General features: G+C 43.1%; 1 protein-coding gene across 6 annotated transcripts in view; it reads right to left on the reverse strand.

Annotated features, from left to right (window-relative positions):
- Nucleotides 1-23,425, reverse strand: part of LOC132911244 (calmodulin-binding transcription activator 2-like) — a 40,468-nt gene that overhangs the window by 9,589 nt on the left and 7,454 nt on the right. For 5 of the 6 annotated variants that reach the window (XM_060967734.1, XM_060967732.1, XM_060967730.1 and 2 more), the window contains 7 exons: nucleotides 20,854-21,278; nucleotides 20,273-20,555; nucleotides 9,756-9,847; nucleotides 2,156-2,344; nucleotides 1,671-2,069; nucleotides 609-1,373; nucleotides 8-343 (listed from right to left, as the gene is read on the reverse strand). In XM_060967734.1, the coding sequence (XP_060823717.1) occupies nucleotides 8-343; nucleotides 609-1,373; nucleotides 1,671-2,069; nucleotides 2,156-2,344; nucleotides 9,756-9,847; nucleotides 20,273-20,555; nucleotides 20,854-21,087 (2,298 nt within the window). In that variant the 5' untranslated portion in view covers nucleotides 21,088-21,278. Of the gene's footprint in view, nucleotides 1-7; nucleotides 344-608; nucleotides 1,374-1,670; nucleotides 2,070-2,155; nucleotides 2,345-9,755; nucleotides 9,848-10,939; nucleotides 12,629-20,272; nucleotides 20,556-20,853; nucleotides 21,279-23,425 lie in introns of those variants that run through there. The other variant, XM_060967735.1, reaches the window with a different exon arrangement.

Raw genomic sequence — 23,425 nt, forward strand, 5'->3', positions numbered from 1 at the left:
TACTGACTTGACAATATGCCACTAGCCGCTCTTCCAGATGAGCTGCGGGAGATGGAGGGCCAGGGCCTTGCAGACGGGACTCCACATCCGCCAAACGATCCAGAAGAGCTCGTTCCGGACTAGGCTCGGATGTCGGTGCCCGACGATACTCGAAAGCAACGCTATCGGAAACAACGAAGCCGTCACACGCCACTTGAAGAGATGCTATTCCCGGAGCATGGGCTGGGCAACGACACCGCAACACTCCTGGTTGTACCAAACACGCTTCAACCGGCTCCGCATCGAACAACACCGAATAAGATTGAGAATTACTCCCACCAGTCCACGGACCAGCGACCAATACCTAAAACAGTAAGTAAATTTTGCGCTGCTTTTTCTTGATTAACTTCTAAGCTTCAGCAAATTCATCTACGTTGCATCATCTTCCATTTGTATTAACCTTCGAAAATTCTCCCAGCGTACATTGGAATTTTATCTTTCAACTGAAAAGAGACATATTCTAATCGAGTATTCGTCACTTTTAATCAAATTACACACAACTGCATTCGAAGAGAGAATCGGTATGCGCCGGTCTAAGGTTGAATTAATATCAAATACATGAAACTCACCTTCACACCACCCTCGGTGTAACTCCACTCCGGACTATACTCCGCAATATGGACGGTTGTTCCAGGATGACATCCCACGTCATTATCAGATCCGCCTCTTTCTTCAGCCTTAGTTTGTTCTGCTTCGAAATCGTGAAACTCGGGTAGGTCACCGAACACGTCAAACGCGTCTAAATTAACTAGAACATCGTCCGACGAATCGATGAAATCCATTGGATTGATCATGCTGTTGTCTGCCGGAGAAGGCGACGGAGACGGTGGAACCATGTTGGCCGACAACGTTCGTTGAATATCCTCTTGACTGAGGTCCAAGGTCTCGGCGAAGTCGGTGACCTCAGGACCTGTGCCACCGATTGGCAACGATTGTACCGCAGAACGATCCATACTTTCTTGGGCGTCTATTTCCTGTTGGGTCTGTTGTTCTCTGTCTACGCTCGTCTGCTGTACAATTTGTTGCTCCGTAACCTGTTGCATCTCCACTTGTTGACTTTGTTGTTGTTGCTGTTGCTGTTGCTGTTGCTGCTGTTGTTGTTGCTGTTGCTGCTGCTGCTGTTGTTGCTGCTGCTGCTGTTGTTGTTGTTGTTGCTGATGGTGATACGGTTGGCTGTTGAGAATCAGAAGACCGCCACCACCTTGGATTTGTTGCAAACTTAAAACTAGAGGAGCCGGTTGTTGGCTTTGAGCCGTGTGGGAATGTCTTGAGTATACGCGAGGAGCCGGTGAGGCTGTTGTTGACGATTGCTGACCTCCGGTAGTCGAAGAAACCTAATCATTAGGACGAATATTAAATAGGAACCAGTATCGAACAAAAACAGTACAAAGATGAGGATGTAGAAAATGAAAACCTGAATTGTAGATATAATATTGTCGATCAATATACGTGTACCCTATCATTATGATCGTTAGACTGTGGATTTTTATGTCCCCATGAGACATTTAAAGGTACGAAGACGCACATAACGTATGAATTTGCACAAATATCCAGAGTCTAATTTTTCTATCGTCTCTCTCAAAAATCGTCATCTCATCTCAGCACAGCATTCAGATCCACCGAACACGTACCTGATTGTCCGGTGTTAGTCTCCTAGGTGCAAGCTGAGTGCTAGTGGTAGAAGATGTGGAAGATGCTCTCTGTCTGTCCAATAATTGAGAAACTATCATGTCGACGGGATGATTCGAGTGTTGTGTAAGATGGGGATTATTAGGATCGTCATCTCCACCGAGGAACATGGGTCGAAGCTGGGAAGCCAGCTCGTCTCGCGTCCACTCCTTCTTGTCTGGCGGCAGTGCGAGACACGGTGGCAGCGCCGCGAGCTTTGCATCACCGTCCGGGTAAGGAACGTTTAAGTAGTGAACGAGGACGACGTCTGGATTCTGTAGTAGCCAATAACATCGCCGATGAAACGTCGGGAGGATCGCCGAGTGCACATAACAGCCATAGATGCACTCGACTCCCTGTACCTAAGATTTCATCCAACAAGCAAATCTCACTTTATCAAACTCGATTCTGATGCACGTCGATTTTCATCCATAAACGAAAAAACTACCTTCAGTTTCATGTGATCCTCTCGTGTAGTTTTACCATCTTTCCGTTTCTTCCAGCAATAACCATCCCGCCGGTAACGGACTTTCTTTCTCGAGTACAGTAACATCGAACCACTTCGAGGTCGTACCTTTACCTCCCGACTTTGCCATTCCGCGTGTCTTTGGAAACTGATCAAGATGGCAGCAATTTCCTGATAACAAAACCAAAGCATTTCAATCTATGCAAATCCTCGTACATCGTTTTATTTGTGTCATAAACTGGTACTGTATGCACCACACGTTTTCAAAGTACAACTGCGAACTCCTCCAGATGACGAGGATAAGACAATCTCGATTGAAGTAGAATATGCGAATTCGAAAGAGCACACAGACACTTCTCTGTCAGTTTCGCTGACATCTGCTCCCTCCAAGGTTTTCGCTTACTTTCCAAATCGTGCTGATACATCTTCCGATCTTCCTTCGATTCTCATCTTCGTAAAGATACGAACGTCGCAAAACGAGACGGATATTTCGCGACTGGTGGTAGATATCTATCGAAGGAAATCTAGATCTTGAAAATTATACAAGAAAATATAACAGGACCTCGTTAATCCGAACAGGTCGAGCAATAAATCAATTCAGATAACAGAGATAAGTTCATCGGCTAATCCCTCCAACTCTTGTTAATTCTGACGATACAATTTATCTGTTAAGATCTCAGTTGTTCCTTCTTTGACGAATAAAATTCATTTTGAATATAAAAAATAATTACATGTAACACAGATCGAGTGTGAATGATATAGGGTATACAAGGTGCTGCTTTAAATACCAAATGTCAATATAAGAAATCGTAACTAGAGATAACTCTTTATCCCATAAATCTCTCTTCCTGGCCAATATAAAAAATTCTTCAACGTTCCGTGCTTCAGCGTTTTCTAGCCTAGTTACATTCACAGATATGAAAAGTAATGCGCGTGTTTATTTCCTTCATGTTTACCTACTACTAATAATAGCAACTCGGATATTATACCGTTCTCTATTGATTTTCCGCGCAAAGAACCAACTAGTACAACTTTTGAAACGAAACGCATGATAATAGAGAAAAGGAACTCGAGTGCTTGCACGATAGAAAAAAAATCTAATTACCGGCGAACAGATTTTGCCTGGTTAATCATGACACGTCGTTTTCCGCACCGTACGTGGCCTCAAGTCGACATGCAATGCAAAGTAGAAAAGTAACGTTACGAGACGTGTACAAGGGGAAAAAATGGGATACGTAAGAAATTAGAAAGAATTCGGTCTTATAAATTTTTTTAAATATCCACTGGCTGAGGACAGAGTGAAAGGAAGGCAGCCTCTTCGAGCAAAAAATTGAGCACTCGTAGGTGAAATAAGCAGCAGGGGGCAGAAAGTGTGCGGCACGCGATCTCACGTGGCGTAATGCAAATCGAACGCCAAACTGCAACTGATTCGCTCAAACTGTAGAAAGGTGGCTGGCAATAAAATTCACGGTGTTGATATAAAGTTCAGCTAGCGCTTCGCGTGTCACTATCGTTCGAAAAGCGTTTCGGCCGCGATCAATTCAACGTGATAATTCGTAACGGGTGAGGGATCTCTCCGTGAGATTCTGCAAATGTCTTCGACGTAGCGTTCGAAATAGCACGGATACCGTGGGATAATTGAAGCTACACGACCGCAATGATCGAGGAATTTCGCGTACACTTTATACCGATAGATGGTTTCTGATTGGGGTTGCTCGGTTGGCAAGCTCAAACCACAAATCGTACATTTCAAATGAGGTATGTCAAGATTGCACTCGGTTGTGGCGCGGTTCCATCCGAAGGACGCGATCCTATTGGACGCGTAGAGACAGAGCCGCTCGTTAACGTTGCGTCCAGTTACGTAATAAAATTAGCGTGGAGCCGTCGCCCTGAAAATGCATAATACGAAAAAAAAGGTAGACGTAATAATTACCGAGGAACATTCGTCTCGCTGGGAAAAAGGTAATTGCTGAATAAAAAGAAGAGGAAGGAAAGAGGAAAAAAGGAGAGAGGAGCAAAGTATGGTTCAGAGTGCTTAATATCTTTGCACCGTTCCCATGGGTGGGCCTTCGACTTTCCAAAGGTTCTCCAGCGAACGTGGCCTGGATATAAATATTCTTAACGAGGGATGGATGAGAATGAGCGGAACGGGTAACTGGAGTGGCTGGAGAGGGGAAAACGGAATAAGAGCCCGGCGTATACCCGACAGCCAACCATTAGGCCAGCCAAGCGCCGACAGCGAAGCTAGATAAAGCTTGCCCACTATGTTGCATTGATTTACAACTGGTTAATTGATCATTTGCATTCTGTCGGGGATACATTGCGCGGTCACCCGTACAGAAACTAGAACTTCCAAAGGCGATTTTCGCCGTGCATTTCGCCAACACGTTCACCAATCCCTTTAGCTATAATTACGAGCCCACTGATCAATGGTAGAAAAGGTCAAGAGAGAGACTCAAGATGGATGAATCGTATAATCGATGCTCGTTTTTCATTCGAATAGAATCGAAATCGCTTTCTATTTTGCGATAACGGTTACGTAAGAAACTAGTGGAATTATTACATTCCTCTTACATATTAATAACCTACCTAGTATCTTATTTTATCAGTCGGGGATCAGCTACGAAATCTTCTTCACGCGAGGCAGCTACGTAAATTGATTTTCTATGCGTTGCCATATTTTGCAACGTGCCAGACGTGAAATGGGTCAGGCAACGTGGAGAATAGTTTAACTTGAAAGACGGCGTCTGACAGTGCATATCGTTATGTTGCGTGCAAGGTCGGCTTCCATGCAACGCCAGTCAGACTCACAAAATTTTTACCGTGATACTACATCTAATTGCGTAGTTAATATTCAAGTTCGTGTAAATCAAGCTTTTCTTTCCTTCTTAATTCTTTTAATTTATTTTTTTAAGGACACCCTTCTGCTAGGTCACATAAACACACGCGCGTGTTAACATTGTGTCGCAACGAATCCGAGTAACAAATTAATCTAAGAAGGTCGGTCAAAATACGTACTCTTTGAACAAAGACCGTATAGATCTCTCAAGATACGATGAAAGAGCCCATAGATTCCTCTATTCGGTTTAGCGGATACGTAAACGAGACGCCTTCTGTCCCGCGTGTTACCGGAAAGGATGTATTCTCCTTGATTTACGAATGCAAAAGGACCGATAAATCGACCCTCCTTCCGACACCCTAAACAAAGGTGTTACGTCGTTCCAATGCTTTCCACTTACAAGTACGTGCCAAAGACATTTCGGTGGTAATTGATAATCGATAGATAGAGAAAAGACAAACAGTGAAAATGACTAAAGATGAACGAAAAGTTTGTGTTTCGTAGACCCAGTGACGTACGAGTAGTTCGTGACAGTTATCGACAGACAGTAGATTCACGCTGTTCGTCGATAACAATTTTTGTCACGAGTATATAAATGTTTCAGAACAGTTTTGTATTTACAAGACAGTCTATGATAAAATAAACATCACTTGAGAATGGCTTGCAAGTTCGAAGTCCCTGTCAGTAGTATAAGTCGGTATTTGTTCAGACGCAGACGGGAAGAAGCGACAAGAGCACGCGACGTAAGAACGTCAACGTCAAGCCGAAAACTCTCGTCAACAATATCGAAACATACTTGAGAGTTTCCTAACAGGGTGGAGACGCTTTAATGACTGGTGACGTCGGCCCAATGAAGCTCGCTTATTTTCCATGCAGCTCGAGTCTCTGAGTGCTCGATCTCCTCTTTGACAAATTATGTAAGTGAAATTTTTGCAAAATATGCGATAGAACGATGATAAAATGTTATTATTACTAAATCTAGAAGCTTCAGAGCGGACATACAATTTCAATAAACGTAAATACTGCATTCTCCGAAATTACATTCTCTCGAAACCGCGAAATCGTTTAATTCGGAATTCAGTTCCCACGGTGGTCTAAACCGAAATACAGTGGCGGACCGAAAGAAGTTGATAAAATAAAGATAGAGATAAGTGCGATGAATAAATATAATATATATAACAAAATGGACGACTATTATCAGTATCACAGAAAATGTTTAATACGATAGTTACTAAAAGAAAAAAAATTCACAGCATATCGATTTTAAAACTTTGTTCTGTCCGCCATATACATCTGAGGAATTACAACTGATGAGGCGCACACGCATTGATTGCTTCGAAAAATTAGTCAATTCCCTGGATCCTTTGTAGCGCTCCAAATAAAAGGCAATGAGTATTTTCTTTTGAAATCAGATGAACGATGATCGAAAGCTGGTAAATAATTTTTCTTGATTCCGCGTGAAAGCTTGAAAATCAGCAAGTTTGAAACGAACGCAGTCGGAAATAAGCAAATATTAACTTCACAATAATAATAGTCGTATTTGCCGAAATCAATTTCGGTGTTACGTCCAAATACAATTTACTGAAAAACGGTCGAAGCGGAAATTGCATTACTGGCAGTGCAAACTAACGTTTAATTGCGCCGACTGTCATTGTGTAGCCAGGTAAACTGTAGCTATTCAATGCATTTATACTCTGCTGCAATCGGAAATCAATAAGCAAACAGAAACATTGTTTTCGGATCGATTTCCGCTTACAGATAGTCCGTGCGGTTCCGTATGCTCATCAATTAAACGAAATGTTATCGCAGAAAACTAACGAAGGCACCGGCACCGACGTAAACCGAAAAATCCAACTGTAATCCGGAACGTTACAAAAATGGATTTCATTGAAAAAGAAAAAGGTCACAGTTAAAAAGTTAGGCGCAGCTCTATTGTATATACAGTTTTGCGAAAGTACAACACTCGCTACGATATTGGACTGCAGATGTTTGTGCAAATTCATATTGTTACAAATTCAGATAAGACAGATAAACAAGCCTTGAATGAAAAAACGCTTTATTTCCTAAATTTAATAATATGTACTTCTACGATATTTACTTTTGATATTTTGTATATATATTTTTGCTTATTTATTCTTCTAATAAATGCACGAATATCCGCAGTTCAATCGTAACAATCACAATCTCATCAGGGTAATCTAAACTAAATAATGTAATAAAATCTCAGAATTGACACATAAGATATTTTCATAAGTATTCAATTACTTTTACAAGTCATTAGATATAGGATAACGCGAATCTCGAATAAACGAAAGGGCAGTCAATTTTTTATCATACTCTCAGTAATATCACGTACGATATTATAAATCACGTAAGTGGAACAATCAGTGACGTTCTAATTCACAGATAAACGTAAGACATCCACGTATTATTTCGTGTTCCAGATTTCAAATACTTATTTCTCTTTGTGGTCGGTTACCAGTTAATAAATCAACGTCATTAAACCTCATTACCGATGGTAGAAGTGCAAAACAAACGATGTTACTTCTCTGCTATATAGGTATGTGTTAAAAATTATTACTATAATTCTGCTTGCCGGAATATATTCACCGCGTTCTATGCTCCGTTACAAATGGGATTTCATCAGGCAACGATAGGAAGAGTGGAATGAGCACGACAGAAATCTTGGGAAGTTATCAGACATCGATTTGGATGCGAAGGGAAAACGAGAATACGTAAAGCCTGGCGACGTTGTTGGGAGGGAAAAAATCGATGAAGCAACCTGAGGCTACATACGTCTCTCTATTTTCTGGGCAATAAATTCCAGTCCTGTATAATCGGGGCTATTAAAAAAGTTAATAGGGAAAGTTTCGCCGGAAGAATTCTAGCAGCGAGAACGAAATTGATTCGCTTCGGTACAGAACAGAACGTAGAGCTCGACTTTTATGCTCGTTTGAAATTTAGACTTGATTGCGACCTGTCTCCAATAACAACTTAGAATTTGGCAACGGGTCAATAAAAATTCAACCCCAGCAACGGTCTGAACAATGGGCTCTTTGCTACGTCAATCGAATAAACTGAATTTCCATTTCCAACTAGTTGACCCGTTGGTTAGTTAATCTTTCCCCGGAGTTGCCGTGCAATCAAAAGTAGACTGCAAGTTTACCGCGCTCCATTTATCTCGTTGCAGTATATATTATTCGTGAAATTCTCAATGCTCAGCCATGAAAAATGAAAGAGGATGCAAAGTCCGATGATGATGAGCACTCTGACGTACTCACGTATGCTGTCAGAGCAGTAGAGAGAAATGGCGTTGAAGAAGGGACGAAAGCAACACGGGAACCAGGGTAAATGGGTGAGGAGGAAGCAAGGCGAGAAAACAAGATCACGACGGGTGTCGCCCGGTAAGGGATTTCGACTGCATGCAAGATGGTATAAACTTTCTCGTGTTACAAAAAGTTGCTACGTTAACTTCCTAAGAACTTCATCCTATGAATAGTTTCGCGAGCATGAATCGCTAATGTGCCTGGCTTTCATCCATTCCGCGGTTCTCCCGAGGTAAGTGAAAAAAGAAAATAGGGAGAGACGGAAAAAAGATCGAGAGGGAAATGAATTGACGTAATATTAATAGCGATACTTTGTTCCCGCTTCGAATTTCCAAGAGACCCTATAACGCCACGACTCGTTCATATTTATGATACTAATAATTTCACGTCAAAGTTACGTCAACGTGAAAATTCAAACGATAGCTAATATAAAAAGATGATGCAGCGCTCGAGTTGACCTCATTAGCGATGCATATTACACCGCAATAGATAAGCGACACAAGAGGCAACTTGCGCGCTTCAACGACCAGACCCCTCGTCGATCGTTTCAAAACAAGCCGAAATTCTTCTCGACGAACAAATCAAACTTTGTGATCGATACTTTTACTTTCCATAATCCTAAGCCACGAGATTGAATCTCAGCCGCAATATCAAGAAGCAAACGGATGATCGGAAGATTCGATGTTAGTTTATCGGATCGTCGCTACCTTTGCTTTCGCTATTGCCTATTCGGAGGGTGATTCTTGAAAGAAAAGAGGAGTAAGAGGGGAAACACCGAGAACGAAAGATCGAGTGAAAAATAGACGAAGAGAGAAACGAATGAAAGAAGAGTTATCGTCGACGAAGGATAGCAATGGGGCAAACACGGGCTCGCAATTCGGTTCGACTCGACGGAACTGAAAACTCAACTCGGCTCGGCTGAGCTCTCTAGCTGGCTCCAGCTATTGATCGGAGGCCGACCGGGGTCAGAGTAGCAGTGGACTACATCGGTACACCTACGAGTGCACGGTGCTCCACGTGTTGGTATGTGCACTCCTGCACACTGATGTGAGCTTGCACACGGACGGACAGCATCTATCCTCTCTAACCACCGACGCTACGTACGAGCCACCAACGGCGTTGCGACGTCGCTATTTACTTTCCAGTTGTGCCTACTGAAATGCCGTGTAAATGTATATCCAGTTGGCGCTGCTAGGAAACTGTACGCTCTTTTGTTAGAATTCGACCGAGACATTATCTTTTTTTTAACCCGCTCCTCTTTTTCGCTCGCGTACCTCGTTGCATTTTCTCTGCTAGTATATAGCTTGTAGTAGTTCAGTCTTTTCTTTTTCTCTGTTCTTAATGGGCAGCCGAAAAAGTTCAAGCATCGAGTGGTTTTATAGAATTTCAAGCTAAAAATAATCGTTTACCAACTCACCTCGTTGGTGTTCCATCGGTGCCTCTGAGTTGGAAAATGTTCAGCTCGTGGCAAGGTCTCCAAATTCTCCGGAAGTTTTATCGGATCTCCATCTAAACAGAACGACAACGAACACGATGAAAAAGCATTCTCGATAATTCGAGATTTTTAGGTGAGGAGAAAATGGTTATGAAAATTCAAAGAGATTCAATAATCTAATGGTCTCGGTAATGTACTTAAGTTTTCGATTAATTTTATCATTCGAGTGTTCACTAATCTGATTATTCCCGGTATCACGCGAGTTATCGTAATTCGTGCTCGCATATTTATTTCGACGAAAGCTTAGACGTTTGCATAACATATTATTAGTCATGTTTATATGCAACGGATCGAAGCTGTTATCGATCGTAAGCTAACCCGTGTGTGAGAGCAAGAGAACAACAATTTTAAAAGTAATGCACTTTTCACGTGCATAGTATTACCTCCCCGGGAATTTAAAACGCATAATTTATTCGAAAAGAAAACAAAATGCGGTGCGCCAAGGAGAGTTTTCCCCTTTTCTAATTTTCTGAATAACGCAATACGTTTTCATTAGATGCTATCAATCTAGAACTATGTTGATAAAAATTACAAGTGAAATATAACGATATCATCACAGTCCCTGGAAAACGAACGAAACATTTCTAACTCACGGAGAACTCGGTGTATCCTCGCTAAACGCATACTGCTCCACGTTACGAGTTGTTCTAATAAATTACGCGTATTGACGTTTCAAGACATTAAGGAAACGGCTGTTCGTTGGATGAAATATTTCGGTCTACCGCCACAGGTTTGCCTACGATGTTATTGATACCACCGGCAGTGCAGCTGTACTTCCTCGGGTGTCTGGTAATTTATTGCCGATACCTTCTGCGTATTTTGCATTTTTCCAACATCCAGCGTAACGATATGGAAATTGGAAAAAGCAACAATATTTCAAAGCGAGTGCGGAAGCCAGAAGGAGAAGAAAAAATGAAATCATCACCATAGAAGTGTCTAGAATTGCGTCGTTCAATTATCGCAAGGATAATGAAATATTTAAAATAAAAATGCAATCGCAGTATCAAGCTCTTAGCTTCTCGTCGTCGAGTTGTAACGTATATATATACGACGATCGGAATATATCCTTCTAATCCTCGTAGTATGAAAAAAACGTAAGGACTCACTTGGTGCGAGAGGCGTCGGGTAGGTCGCGTGATAGACGACACGCTGTGGATTCGAATGATTGTAGCCCGCCATTTCCGTGGCGCTCGTCAGAGCGACCGCTTCTTGGATCTTACCGATCGTGGCCGATCGTCATCGTCCTTGAACGTACGCGTAGCGCGATCTTTTTTGTGCTCTCGCAGGCATCCCCAGGCTCCTCGTGAATTTGGACGAGTGTGCGGCTGATATGGCGACTCGACAATGGTCGGTGTTCGCGATTCTAGATCGTGACAAGCTACGGCGGCACTCTTTTTGTCAGGAGAGCTTGCTGCCGGGTTCTAGGATGGAAACACGACTCGCTTGACGTTGTCCTCTACGTGAGGCTCGTGCACGTGGGTGGTGATTCCCCTTAGAACGGCAGGACATATCCCCCAAAGAATCGTGTACGCGAGCCAGGTTGTCCGTTTCAAATAATCCCTATCCTCGGTTCGAAAGTCAATTTAATTTCAGCCCGCTGCTCGAAACGAAATCAAGAGTCACAGAGAGACAATATTATTCACAACGAATGTCGCAGACTTTACTCGACGTGACGTACTCGAATTGATGGACGACACACGTGGAGGCGAACGCGTGGAAATGACACCGCGATAAAGATTTGAATCTTCGCCTTCTTCTCCTTGCTAATATAACTCTTAATTTTGTCTCTCCTTCTCTGTTTGTTTTAAATACTTCTTCGTACTAGTATAAAAACCTGGAGCCCCATTGTATTCTATACTCGCGAATAACCCGCAACAATTCTTTCACAAACCTTCTTTCCTTTCTCTCCTTTTTCGTCCACCCTATCTCCTAGTTAGTGTTCTCTGTACCTCTTCGACCTTGCTTCCTTCTTCCTGCTAGAGTCCTCGCCTCTCAAATCAAACACACACTCGTCTCGTTCTCGTTCTTTCTCCGACTCTCCTTCCTCTTTCTTTTTTCTGTTGTGCGTTCCAGGAGCTCTTATTCTTCTTATATCCTAAGTTACAACACTGAACCTGTCCCTATCGGAGGGACAAAATAATGTAAGGGTCACACAGTACAGAGAGAACTTAAAAAGAGATTCGCCCGCAGCTGACGCGTTTTACGATCGCCTTTACCGCGTTCAATCCTTTGCTTCCTCCGTCGTTTCTCTTCCTTGCTTCCCTTTCTTCCTTCCTTCCTTCCTTCCTTCCTTCCTTTCCTTCCGCCCTTCTTTCCTCTCTATCACTCTTTCTATCTTTCTCGCACGCGCGCCTTTCTCCTGCCAATACCACCAGTGGTAGAGCTTCAGAAAATAGGCCTTCCTTCTTTCTCCCTTTCTTTACTCCCTCGCTTATCCTCGCGTGTCCTCTCTCCTATTTCTTCTCCTTTTATCCTTTCTCTCTCCTTTTTTTTTGCGTTATAGGCTTCGTAACGATTCGCTTAGGGGCTGGAAATAGTTACTTTGTCGCTTGCGTTCCGCGTTCGCTTTGTTTGTTCTTTTGTTTTTACAGAGGTCTAAGAAATTTCTTTTTTAGAGTAGGTAAAGAGACTTTTAGGAGACGTGTGTATTTCGTGTTATTTAGTGTTATTTACAAATATGTATGTTTTTGTTTTGTTAATAAAATAGGTTCAAATTAGTCTTTGGCCCCGCGTGTCTGCTCCCGAGCGGCGGGAGCCGCAGAGTGAGCCAACCCGCGACTCTCGACCTCCGTCCATCGCCCCTCTTCTCGTCCTTCCACAACTGTCCCCTACCCCTTTCCTATTCCGCCATTTCATAGCATTCATTCCCCACCATCGAGACCAGTCCGACTATCCAGCCCCAGCCACAGCCCCTGTTCACCGAATCCCTTTTCCTTCTATCTACCTCGACCCCTCTTCAACCACCTCTCTTCAGCTGCACCTTCGATATCCAACCTCCCCACTTTACTCACATTGCCACTACCCCACTTACTTCACCCCACTATGTCACCCCCACCCCCGAACAGTCGCCCTCTTCTACGTGTTCCTGGTCGGCAAGGTGTGGGTGCACACCGAGCCAATTCCACGGAGAACTCGCCGATGCTACCCTCTGGAAAACTCCGGCGGAGTTGTAAATTAAGGATTACCGAGAATGCAAATTAATGCCTAAGCGTACATTTCTCTACCTACTCCTACTGTTCTCGACGCAGGATCATCCTGCACGCTGGAAACACAGAGTGTTGCTCCGTGTCGAGCCATGATAATCGATTGTTATCCAACCTCCTGCGGCATTTACAACGCCATGCAGGATAATTCCTGTATGAGCGTTTAACGACTCCCGTTTCGTTCGTGCTTTTCCAGATGGTGGAAGCTTTTTCCCTCGTCGGATTTACACGGCTTTGGCTTTTGCCCCGGGAACGCTCGAGAACCGCTCGCGGTGCAAGCTATCCCGGGATATGGTGAAAAAGAAAAGAATGGACGGATACTCGCGGCTGCGAGAAGCAACTTTCCTATTTTCCTGCATGTCTTTTTGTTTCTCTCGTTTCCTTCCTTTTTTCTTTTTAATTAGCCGAGCCAGTTTAACTGGGACAAGCGAGGAAACGTTTCGCCCGAATTCGACGATAAATCGGCTTTACGCCGTGGAAATCAAGAAACGAGGGAAAAGAAGGAAAGGGAGGGATAAAAAAAGAGAGAAAGAAAAAGGAAAGAGGATAGTGCACGCTGTTTCCAGCGTGGTCTGCGAGAAATAGGCTAGGACAGAAGGGGCAGGACTTTAAAAATGCAAAATTGCAGTGATTCAGCATTTATCGAACACCTGACATTCTACCCACTGCCAATGGGGAAGTTTCCTCGAGCTGCCATCAATATTTGCGCTCGACGTAGGAACTTCCAAGCGAAGGCAAAAAGAGAGAAAAAAGTACGACTCCCAATCGAACGTGTTACCAGTTAACAAATCGAGAACAGTTGAAAATGAAAAAAGAGAAATGTAAAAGAACGAACCCTCGGGAGAGGGAAAAAAAAGAAGGGAGGAGAAAAATGTTGAGCAGATTTGCCCGTTTGGGCACATACAGACGCAGCTCCCTAATCTCTCCTCGTCCCCCTTTACCAACCCCCTAAACCATATTCCACTCACAACCTACGACTCGTCGTAGGTTATAGCCGACTGCCTTCGCGCCTACACACGTATTTTCCACACGTACAATGACAGCCGTACCTTTGCAGAGACTTGCAAGCTAGGCTATATAGAGCTATAAGCAGGGCATGACACAGCATACATCGGATTCTCGCAGAAAGTTCGCGTCGAATTTTAATGGAAGTGCTGCCATCTCCTAGTGACCCCTGCAAGTGGGCTTCCTATAGATATCGGCGAGAAAAAAGACAAAAAAAAAAAGAAAGAAGGGGCGAAAAGAGAGCAGACGAGAGACGGGGAAGGTTTGAAATCACTCGGGCGTCGGGCCGCAGTCCCTCTATCGCGAATCTGATTAATGGATGGATTCATGGGCACGAATTTATATGGATTTAAGCGGCACTTTCACGCACACAACTACCCCCAAACTGTGTACGTGTGAATTTACGTTTATAACCCGTTAGATTTGAATTAGGCTGTTGGAAACGTGTATGGTCTGTTTACACAGATACACGTGTGGAGCATGTGCAGTGGAGCACCGGACGGCTGGCACACGCAACTCGCTCGAGTCGTACATTTTCTCGCATAAGCTCGTAATTTATCCAGAAACTGGTAATTGAGCGGATCTCGTAACGAGGGACATAACGAAATGAAATAAACTTGCGATATCTGTGGACAGCTTCATCCTCGACCAACCCCGTTGCTCGCGGTGTCGACTTATAAACAGACGTGTTTATTATTTTACGATAAATCCATGGGCTTACGTTTTTCGTCCTCGATAACGATGTCACTCTGTTAACGGGATGAAAATGTTCTCCCTTTCGTCACATTCTTCTTTCTTCTTTCTTTCCACCTACTACCGAATGTTTCGTCACGCGATGAAACAATCCGGCATGGATCTACACGTGCTCGAACTTTCGACCTATGTGTCTACGTGTCTGTATCACGTAGCGAGGAATAATGGGAAAGCAGGAGATCAAAGGAAATAGAAACGGTGGCTTATTTTTAGAGAAGCACGAGGCCAAAAGTGGAACGCATAAGGTGCATGATTGTCGAGCTTGCGACCAACGTATGGCCAGGGATGATCGCTATTGTCTCCTACAGCTGGACCGCCAACTAATTTTTGGTATCGCGCCGAGTTTACTCGTATGCTCCATAATTTCTGACTGGCCATCGAAATGGAACGTTACACATAACTGTATTCGTTTACGACAGATTTATCGTTTTGGCCATAGAAGAACGTGGAATAACCGCCGCTTTGAGAATTGTATTCACATTCCGATAGAGAAGGTGCTCTTCACGGAGAGAGAGCACACGGACAACGGTTATAAATCATCGAGTTTCCTAATAGCTTTCAGTAAAATAAATAAAAATAATTAAATCTGTTGGGAATCCACAGCATGGAGGTAACATTGCGAGGATCAATATATCGCACGAATTTTAAATTGCACGTCATTTAGGTCAGCACGCAAAGCTGAAAGGGCTAATAACCCAAAGGTCTCCTCGTGTGTTAAATGCGATATAAATAGAGCTGTCGCCCGCTCATCCCCCCGTCGCTGTGTGTAACGACCTTAAAGAATGAAAAAGTAATTTGAATTAAAAAGCATAATGCACCCCTATTACGAGTCTTTTCGCCAACGCTAAATTACCAAAATTCGATTAAAACAATTTCAGCAAATATACAACCGAGGGCACGTTCCACTTCACAATCGATGCAACCGATCGGCCACAAAAATCTCGATGCAAGTTGCACGAAGGCAAAAACGTTCCTAAAAGCAATCAAAGAACAGAACGAAAGAAGGAGATCGTAGAAAAGAAAAAGTTTGGATTTTCCGGAAGGAAGCAACCAAGAATACAAACGGAAACGAAGGAATAAGTTGAAAGATCAAGGTAACAATGAAAAAGGGAGGAGAGTCGGGGGAAAATAAAAAAAAATAGCAACGGGAGAAATTAGAAAAGAGGGTAGGAAAGAAAGAGAAAGGGGGTTCGGTCTCGTAGATTTCACAAGCGCAAACGGGGCAGGCGCGAGACGATCAATTACGTAACCCGATAAAAGTAGGTCACGTGTCAAAGTGCGGAGCCATCCCCAAGGTGTCCAACTTTTTGGTATAAGCTCGTAAATTACCAGTCAGCTAGCTGCTGCTACCCCCACGGCTTTAAATAGAACGTTGGCAGAGGCTCCTGTCCAACTATCTCTCCCTTTCCCCTCTCTTTCACCGACTGTGTTCCTCTCCCTCGGTCATCCTTCAATTCCATGCTTTCTCTTTTTCACTTCGCCTTACAAGCTCCCCTTCGTCCCTCGTGGCCTTTATCCCTCTTGTTCCTTTATCACGTAGATCGCCTCTCCGTTTCGTCGAACACGAGGCAAAGTTAGCCGGACACGTAAGTCGCCGGTCGTTAGTCGGCGACGACGATAGCTCGTCGAGCCACCAAGAGAAGGAAACAAGAGAAACGAGAGAAAGGTTGGGAGAATGAGAGTCTCTGAGAATGAGTGAGAGAGAGAGAGAGAGAGAGATGGGTGGGATGAGATAGAACAGAGAAAGGGAGGGAGGGAGAAAGACAGAGGAGAAAGGAGAGGGAAAAAGAAAATTCCTGTGTACCTATTCCAGTGCGGGCCAAACAGAGATGGACAGAGAATAGAACGAGAACGTCTCTTTATGTGTGCAAGTATTCCCGTGCAGACCAGGCGAAGTGAAAGAGGGAGAGAGAGCGAAAAAGAGAGAGAGAGAAAGCGTGACGGCAGGAAAGCTAAGACAATCAATAAGATCGCCGGGTCCGAAGGAGCTCGTGCTCGGATTCGTCGAGTTGCTTCGGTACTTCTTGCCAGGGACCACGAGACTCGCGTTTAACAACTAAGTCGTAGCCTATAGTCGTTAAACGCAACGTCCCGAATTAGGATCCCCTCGAGAAAATGAACGAGGGAGGAACGAAGACGGACAGCATGAGAAACAGCAAGGCAAAAAGGAAAACACGTAGGAAGACTAAAGGTACCGAGAGGATAGAGAATTGGAAAGGTCACCAGTGGGATTTCGTGGAAGAAAAGACGAATGGAAAAGATAGACGAGAGACAGGCAGATGGAAAAGAAGGATTGGTACCTACACCTCGAGGGGTCGATACCTACTCCAGTCAGCAGGAATCGGATAGGTCAGGATAGACGGGGATAGGCTAGAAGAGACGTTGATATAAGGCATATATGTGTACAGGAGAGCCAACCAGCAACGCCTTGTTCGGGGGATGCATTCCGGCGTTTGCACGAGGATAGTAATTTCTAGATACGAACCACTAAATTTCGACGATCAGACGTCGTCTACCAACAGAGAAATTACGATCCGAGATCCTCGCGATTGCCTGGCTAGTTCGACCTTCGAACACAGGAACGAAATCCCGGGGAAAATCGATAAAGGGGGAAGAAATAGTGGAAAGACCTTTTGCTCGAGGGAACAAAAATCGTAAGGTCGCCCTACCCCTACGTAAATGAAGCAAAAGTATGGAGAGGTGACAGAATCGCCGCTCTGGCGGATATTACCGGAACTACGAATTATCCCCAGCGGAGTTTACCCGCGAGAGTGCAGTTCTTTCGAGGGGGTTGTTTCAATGGAGGGTGGCAAACTCAAGTTCTACAATGTTCACACTGGACTGTGACACCAGTCGATAAGGAAGACAGCCTGTTTAGCAATGGTTTCCGGGAAGGAGATAGAATTCCTCGTAACAGAAATTGCATATAGTTGTTGCTTCGGCAAGACGATTAAAATTATAGTATAGAGCTGGCTGATTGGACTTAATGCGATCACCTAAAGGTCTTGTTTAAAATTCAAGCTTATATACCGCTTATTATACAACAGAATGTGTTCGATAAGTTAGCGTAAGGCAAACAGTGGACACGTATGGAAGTCTGAATCTACTTTGCAGACGTAACTCGTCGATAGACACTTTCGCTCGATAAAAATTTTCAAGGAAACTTACGCCTAAGCCACTTAGAAGAAAGTTTATGCCAGAGTCTAAAACTATAATGAAGCTACGATTACATGGAAACTCGCGTCGATATCGACTTTTATGAAACTGTTTCTATTTATTTCTCATTTATCTGGTTCTCTTTTCGCGTCGAAGGCGAAAGAACGCTTTGTTTTATATTGGATATTTTACAAAAAGATCGCGACAACGGTATATATGCGCGACGTTGAAACGTTTCAAAAAAGCATCGGATCGTGAAATTCCAGCGAGTCGAGAAGAGGGTGGTTTCAAGATCGAAACGGTCGTCCTACTTTCAGTAAAAGCATTATACAGACCTACATACATGCGTGGATTCGAAGCAAAACATTTTTTCAACCACCCTATCCACCGCGCCGGTACCGTGTAACTAGAAAATGAAAATAGCTCCTCGTATATTTCATCGAGCCATCTAAACCTCTCTGATATTTTTCGCACCAGAAATATTTAAATTATTTCCCCTTACAGGCTCGTAGCATGTTACTCGCCTTTTCCAACAATTTATATCCTGTTTATAGTTATCGTCTGTTACTAATCAGCTTGCTGACTCATGCACAAATACGCATCATGGAAAATGTTTCGAGACGAATTGAACACGAGTACGTATATTTCTGTCACGCTACGTGTACATACTGTATTTCAACGACTGTGTGTAACTGGGACTGCATATGCATAGCGCGTGCATATATTCAATTCTGGAAACGTGAAACAAGCAAGTCACTTCAGGGAGCGATAAAAAGGGGCAGCTTTTGACGACGAAAGAATGGAACACGTGACGTCGAAGTTCAGGATGAAAAAAAGAGAAGAGACGAGAAGAGGAAGAAGGAGAGAGAAGAAAAATTATACGACCGTGATAGCGAGGCTCTCGTAAGCCGGATAAAAAAAAAAAGTTTCAAAGAGGTCTTGGAAATGGATCTTTTTTTCTCAAAAGTTTAACCAGATTCCAGCTCCGAGTAACTCAACCTTGGCGTAATAAAAACAACAAGATCTTTGGTCTAAACTCCGCTTGAAATACGACCGAATCGAGAAATGAAAAAAAAAATACATAACTTGCAATGTAATTAAATATCGTTTTATTTCCACGAGCGCGCGAGATATTTTCAGACCTGACAAGTAGTTAAATATATGCATACAATTCGTTAGAGAACGATATACAAACACTTAATACGCTCCACCCCCCATTGTGATGTTAAAAATTCATTAAGACGAGGTTCGAGTAATTGTTTCTCCTCTGTCGTAGAAGTTAATATAAACTATGTATAATTCATGCGGGCTTAAATAGTTTTGATTCCGGGCGAAATTTGATCGATGAGCTTCGTTTAAAATTTAAATGCGGGTCTTAAAGGGGAAGAATTAAAGAGCGCGCTCGTCCTATGAAACTCGATGGTGTTCTGCACAAAATGCAGAATATTTTTCAGCGTAACGTGTTCTCTTCGTTTATTGAAACGAGACGAGCAACCAAAGGAACGCTGAAATAATAAAGCGGTTCGTGGAAAAAATAGAGGCTCGCACGCATCAAACAACGCATTCTTGGTACACAATGCTATTTTATAACGTTAACGTAATACATCTAACATCGTACTTCGTGTTCTGAAATGCATCAAACTTTCGCTTTGTTTTATCTCTTTAATTAATCTACCAATACATAAAGCGAGGCACATCGTCACGAGATCTCCAATTTGCTAGAAAACTTTTATTAGAGTGCTTTATCGTGTTGCGAAAAGCTGTGCCACGCTGGTAACATTCTTTTAGGCCATAGCGTTTCCTAATATCGGCAAAGAGAGCGGAAAAGAGTCGCGAACAGTCGTTCAAAGGATAATAAAACAAAAAATTATCGTTTCGCGAATACGTGCCTCCATTTATCGAACTTGTTCTCTCGCACAAAGAAACGGTTCGTTGAATGGAAACACTGTGCGTGCGTTCTATTTTCTCTCGAATCAACGCACTTTCGCTCGACTATTGCACGTCGATCGACTATAACCAAAATCGCGATTACCTCGTAGCCTTTTCCATCAATCGACGAATAAAACGATTGATGGCACGAGCACCGTTCCAATAGCAAGCAGGAACATAAAGCCATAACTTCATAAACGTTTGTCATCGAGTGGAAACTGACGATCGTAACAGCATAGAATAGTAGCGATGAAATCGTTTCCTCTTTCAGTGCATAAACAGCAAAGTAAATTATTACCTTCTAAGAAGTATGGCCGATAGGGGAATAAATAATTCACGGGAGGATCGGCTGGTCTGTCAAAGGTAAAAGGAAGTAATGGCGGAAGTACTTACCGGAGATGGGATCCGCGCCATCGAGTTTCCTGTCTAAGGAGACGTTCTCGTGAGCGGCTTCCTTGCTCGTCCTTGGACGACATCCAGAGTTCGATTCACCGGTACCGATCCCTTCTTGGCTCTTGTGATCGTTCCTAAGATGATCGTTTCTCTCGTTCGCTTTGGAACCTCCGCTACCAACCACGATCTTTGTCGATGCTTTGCTACCGATTGCCCCGGAATTTCCATTCAGGTTCCCGTTAATGTTGATGTTGTTACCGTTCGCGGATGAATGATTGTCAGCCTGGTGAAAAATGTTCGATGTCTTCTGTGGAAGCTTGTTGTTACATCGCAAGAACTTTTCTAGTCATCACAATAAAACATTTACAAACCAACATATATTCGATGCAAAAAAAAAAAAAAAAAGAAAAAGAAAAGAGGAACAAAATTCAGCTAATTCTAATACAGCTACGTGAGAACAGATCGGCTTAGTTGCTTCAACATTTCCGGTACAAGTTCCTATATACCTAGGTGAGGAACGTTACCCGACAGGAAAATCCAAGTTGACTCGGTCCAACCATAAAACGAATTAATCGACTCACCGTGGTGGTCATGCAGGTCGAGGAGGATGAGCGCACGACGACGATACGATTCTGATTGTGATCATTGGAGGCAATCGTGGACACAGCAGCGTGATTGGCGAGCCCATGGGTCTCGTGAGCGTTATTGGATCCAGCATTGGAATTGGTGTTACTAGTAGCAACGTTACTACCGAGGGAAGTTTGTCTGATCACCAGAACACTGCCAGCCGGCTCCAATACCACTACTTGCCTCATCCTCACCGTCCTCTTTTAAGTCTTTCTTGCTGTTACTGACGAAGAAGGAGAACGTGCACAGGTTGCACGAAAGCTTCCTCGAAAGCGATCCTCCTTCTTCGGCTGATCCAAGTATCCGACGGGAAATGCGTTCTCCAGCCTCCACCCCTAGGTTCTTAAAGCTCCAGCGCGATTGCTACCACCTGCTCCTCCTGTACACACGTACACCAAGATACTCGATATTAAAGCTGTCGTCTTAAAGGATGATCCTACCTTCCATCCTATTCCATGTCACGGCCTCCTCACTCCCTTATGAACGTGTCATTCGAGCGTGCACCACCGTGGCTTCTTTCGCAAGGCAAATCGATGAGATTATTTCGCTAGCCGCCTCTATCTACCTTTGACGATCGCTTTTCACGCGCCGTTTTACTAAAGTATGAGTAGTAACGCTTAACGCGAGTACCAACGCTCGATTTTAAATCCCTTGCCTTCGACGAGTTGTAAACAGACGATGTTACGAACTCCAAGATTTCCATATGGATTTCCATATCTACTCTATCTTTTCGGATGAACATTTCAAAATGCTTCTACATATTGGAAATAGATTATGCTAATGTCAAAACTGTTACGTCGACGATTATTCTGTATTTCATCGATCAAAATGTACCAACGGTGGAGAATAGTAAAAATGCTGAGAGTAGGAAATATATTAATGGCCAGTTATCACGGCGGATTTCGTGGACTCGTGATAGATTGCTTGCAAAAATAAGAAATGAATATACACGAGCTCGAAGATTTGAAACCGTTCCAAATAACATCGCGATATTAAGTTCTTGGATCGGAAGCACGCAAGGGTGTTGCGTGTATCCAAAATCACGTCTGGAGAAACTATATCTTTCGAAATTCATCTTCCTTTATACGAAGAATTTCATTTCTTTCGTTTATCGGATCGTGACCGATTCATTTACTGCTATCCCGTTCTACATTCTTGAATAATCATACGACCAGGTATAGATCTATACGGATCCGTGTAAGTACCGACAATTCTATTTTTTTACGATTTCATAGCTAGCTGGCTTTGCAAAGTTGATTCTAGTTGGCAGCCATTATCGTACGTACGATTCTTGGCAGCCATTATCATAGATTTAGCCAGTAAAATTGAGTCAAAGTCTTCCGAAAAACGAATTCCATCATAGAGATGAGAGACTTGAAATTATTTGAATAGGGGTAGAAACGTTGCCAGTTTTTTGATGAAATCCGAAACACAACATCCTCCAACTGATTGCCTTTCTTCCATAGCTATTCGTGTACTCTGACTAGAATTAAATATCGAATTCCAATTTTTAACAGACCTTTCAAATTCAAATTTTTAATTTTAATAGTCCTTTCGGTTGATATATTCAATTCACATGCGAATTTTCAAATCTTCGACTATTTTTCACAATTTTTCAAGTATACAAGCGTCCAAAGGCTTTCGCTCGAGCTCATCGAACTTTGAATTTTTCACAAATTTTCCTACATGATCGTATATTTTTTAACATCACAAATACAACCATGTAAATAAAAATGACAGCTATGTTAATGTCCTACGATTAAAAGCACGCGACTTCGCCTGTTTAGCATTGCACGACTGTGACAACATGTTCGAGTGTCCTACATTTGTAGATTCACCGATCGATAGTGAGCTTTGTGTGTTTCGTATTCTAACCCGAACATCCCCTAATAACAGCGATTAACTCGAACATACTTCCGATTGTTTCGTCGAGGGATAGTCGATAAGAAGTTTCGAAATCTCTGTGCACTTCCTGTCGATGGAACATCGGTCCCCTTAAACGAGAATCCAGGGAAAAAGACGATAATTCACAAAGGAGCCCCATCTACTCGGAATTTCGTCATCCTCCACGCCCTTTCAGCTCGTCCTCATCCCCTGGTACACTTTGACTTTGCCACTCGCCTCGACGACAGTTACTCTCCCTTTGACGAAAACAAACTTAATTTCCGGCTTGCAGTAACATTCGCGAAAATCGATTTCCACGTTCGAAACCTAGCTAAACGCTTCTACAATTCCACGATACTTTGTACTATTACTTAGATCCGTGGAATTAAGGTAGAATCGAATGAGAATTAACTATAGACGGTAATCACCGGTTCGCAAGCTAAACTATGTACGAAACAATGCGAGATCCGATCGTACTCTCAGCGAAATTTCCCTTCTCACTCGAAAGTCCATAACGACTAAGTACTCGAGAGAAGAGACTTGTCTACTCGGAATTTCATCATTCTCCACGCCCTTCCGACCTCTTATCCTCCCTCCAAGCTTGCTCACTCTCTATCTTTACTGCACTTCAGAGTTTGGGAT

This window comes from Bombus pascuorum, chromosome 10, assembly GCF_905332965.1.
Source record: "Bombus pascuorum chromosome 10, iyBomPasc1.1, whole genome shotgun sequence".
NCBI lineage: Eukaryota > Metazoa > Arthropoda > Insecta > Hymenoptera > Apidae > Bombus > Bombus pascuorum.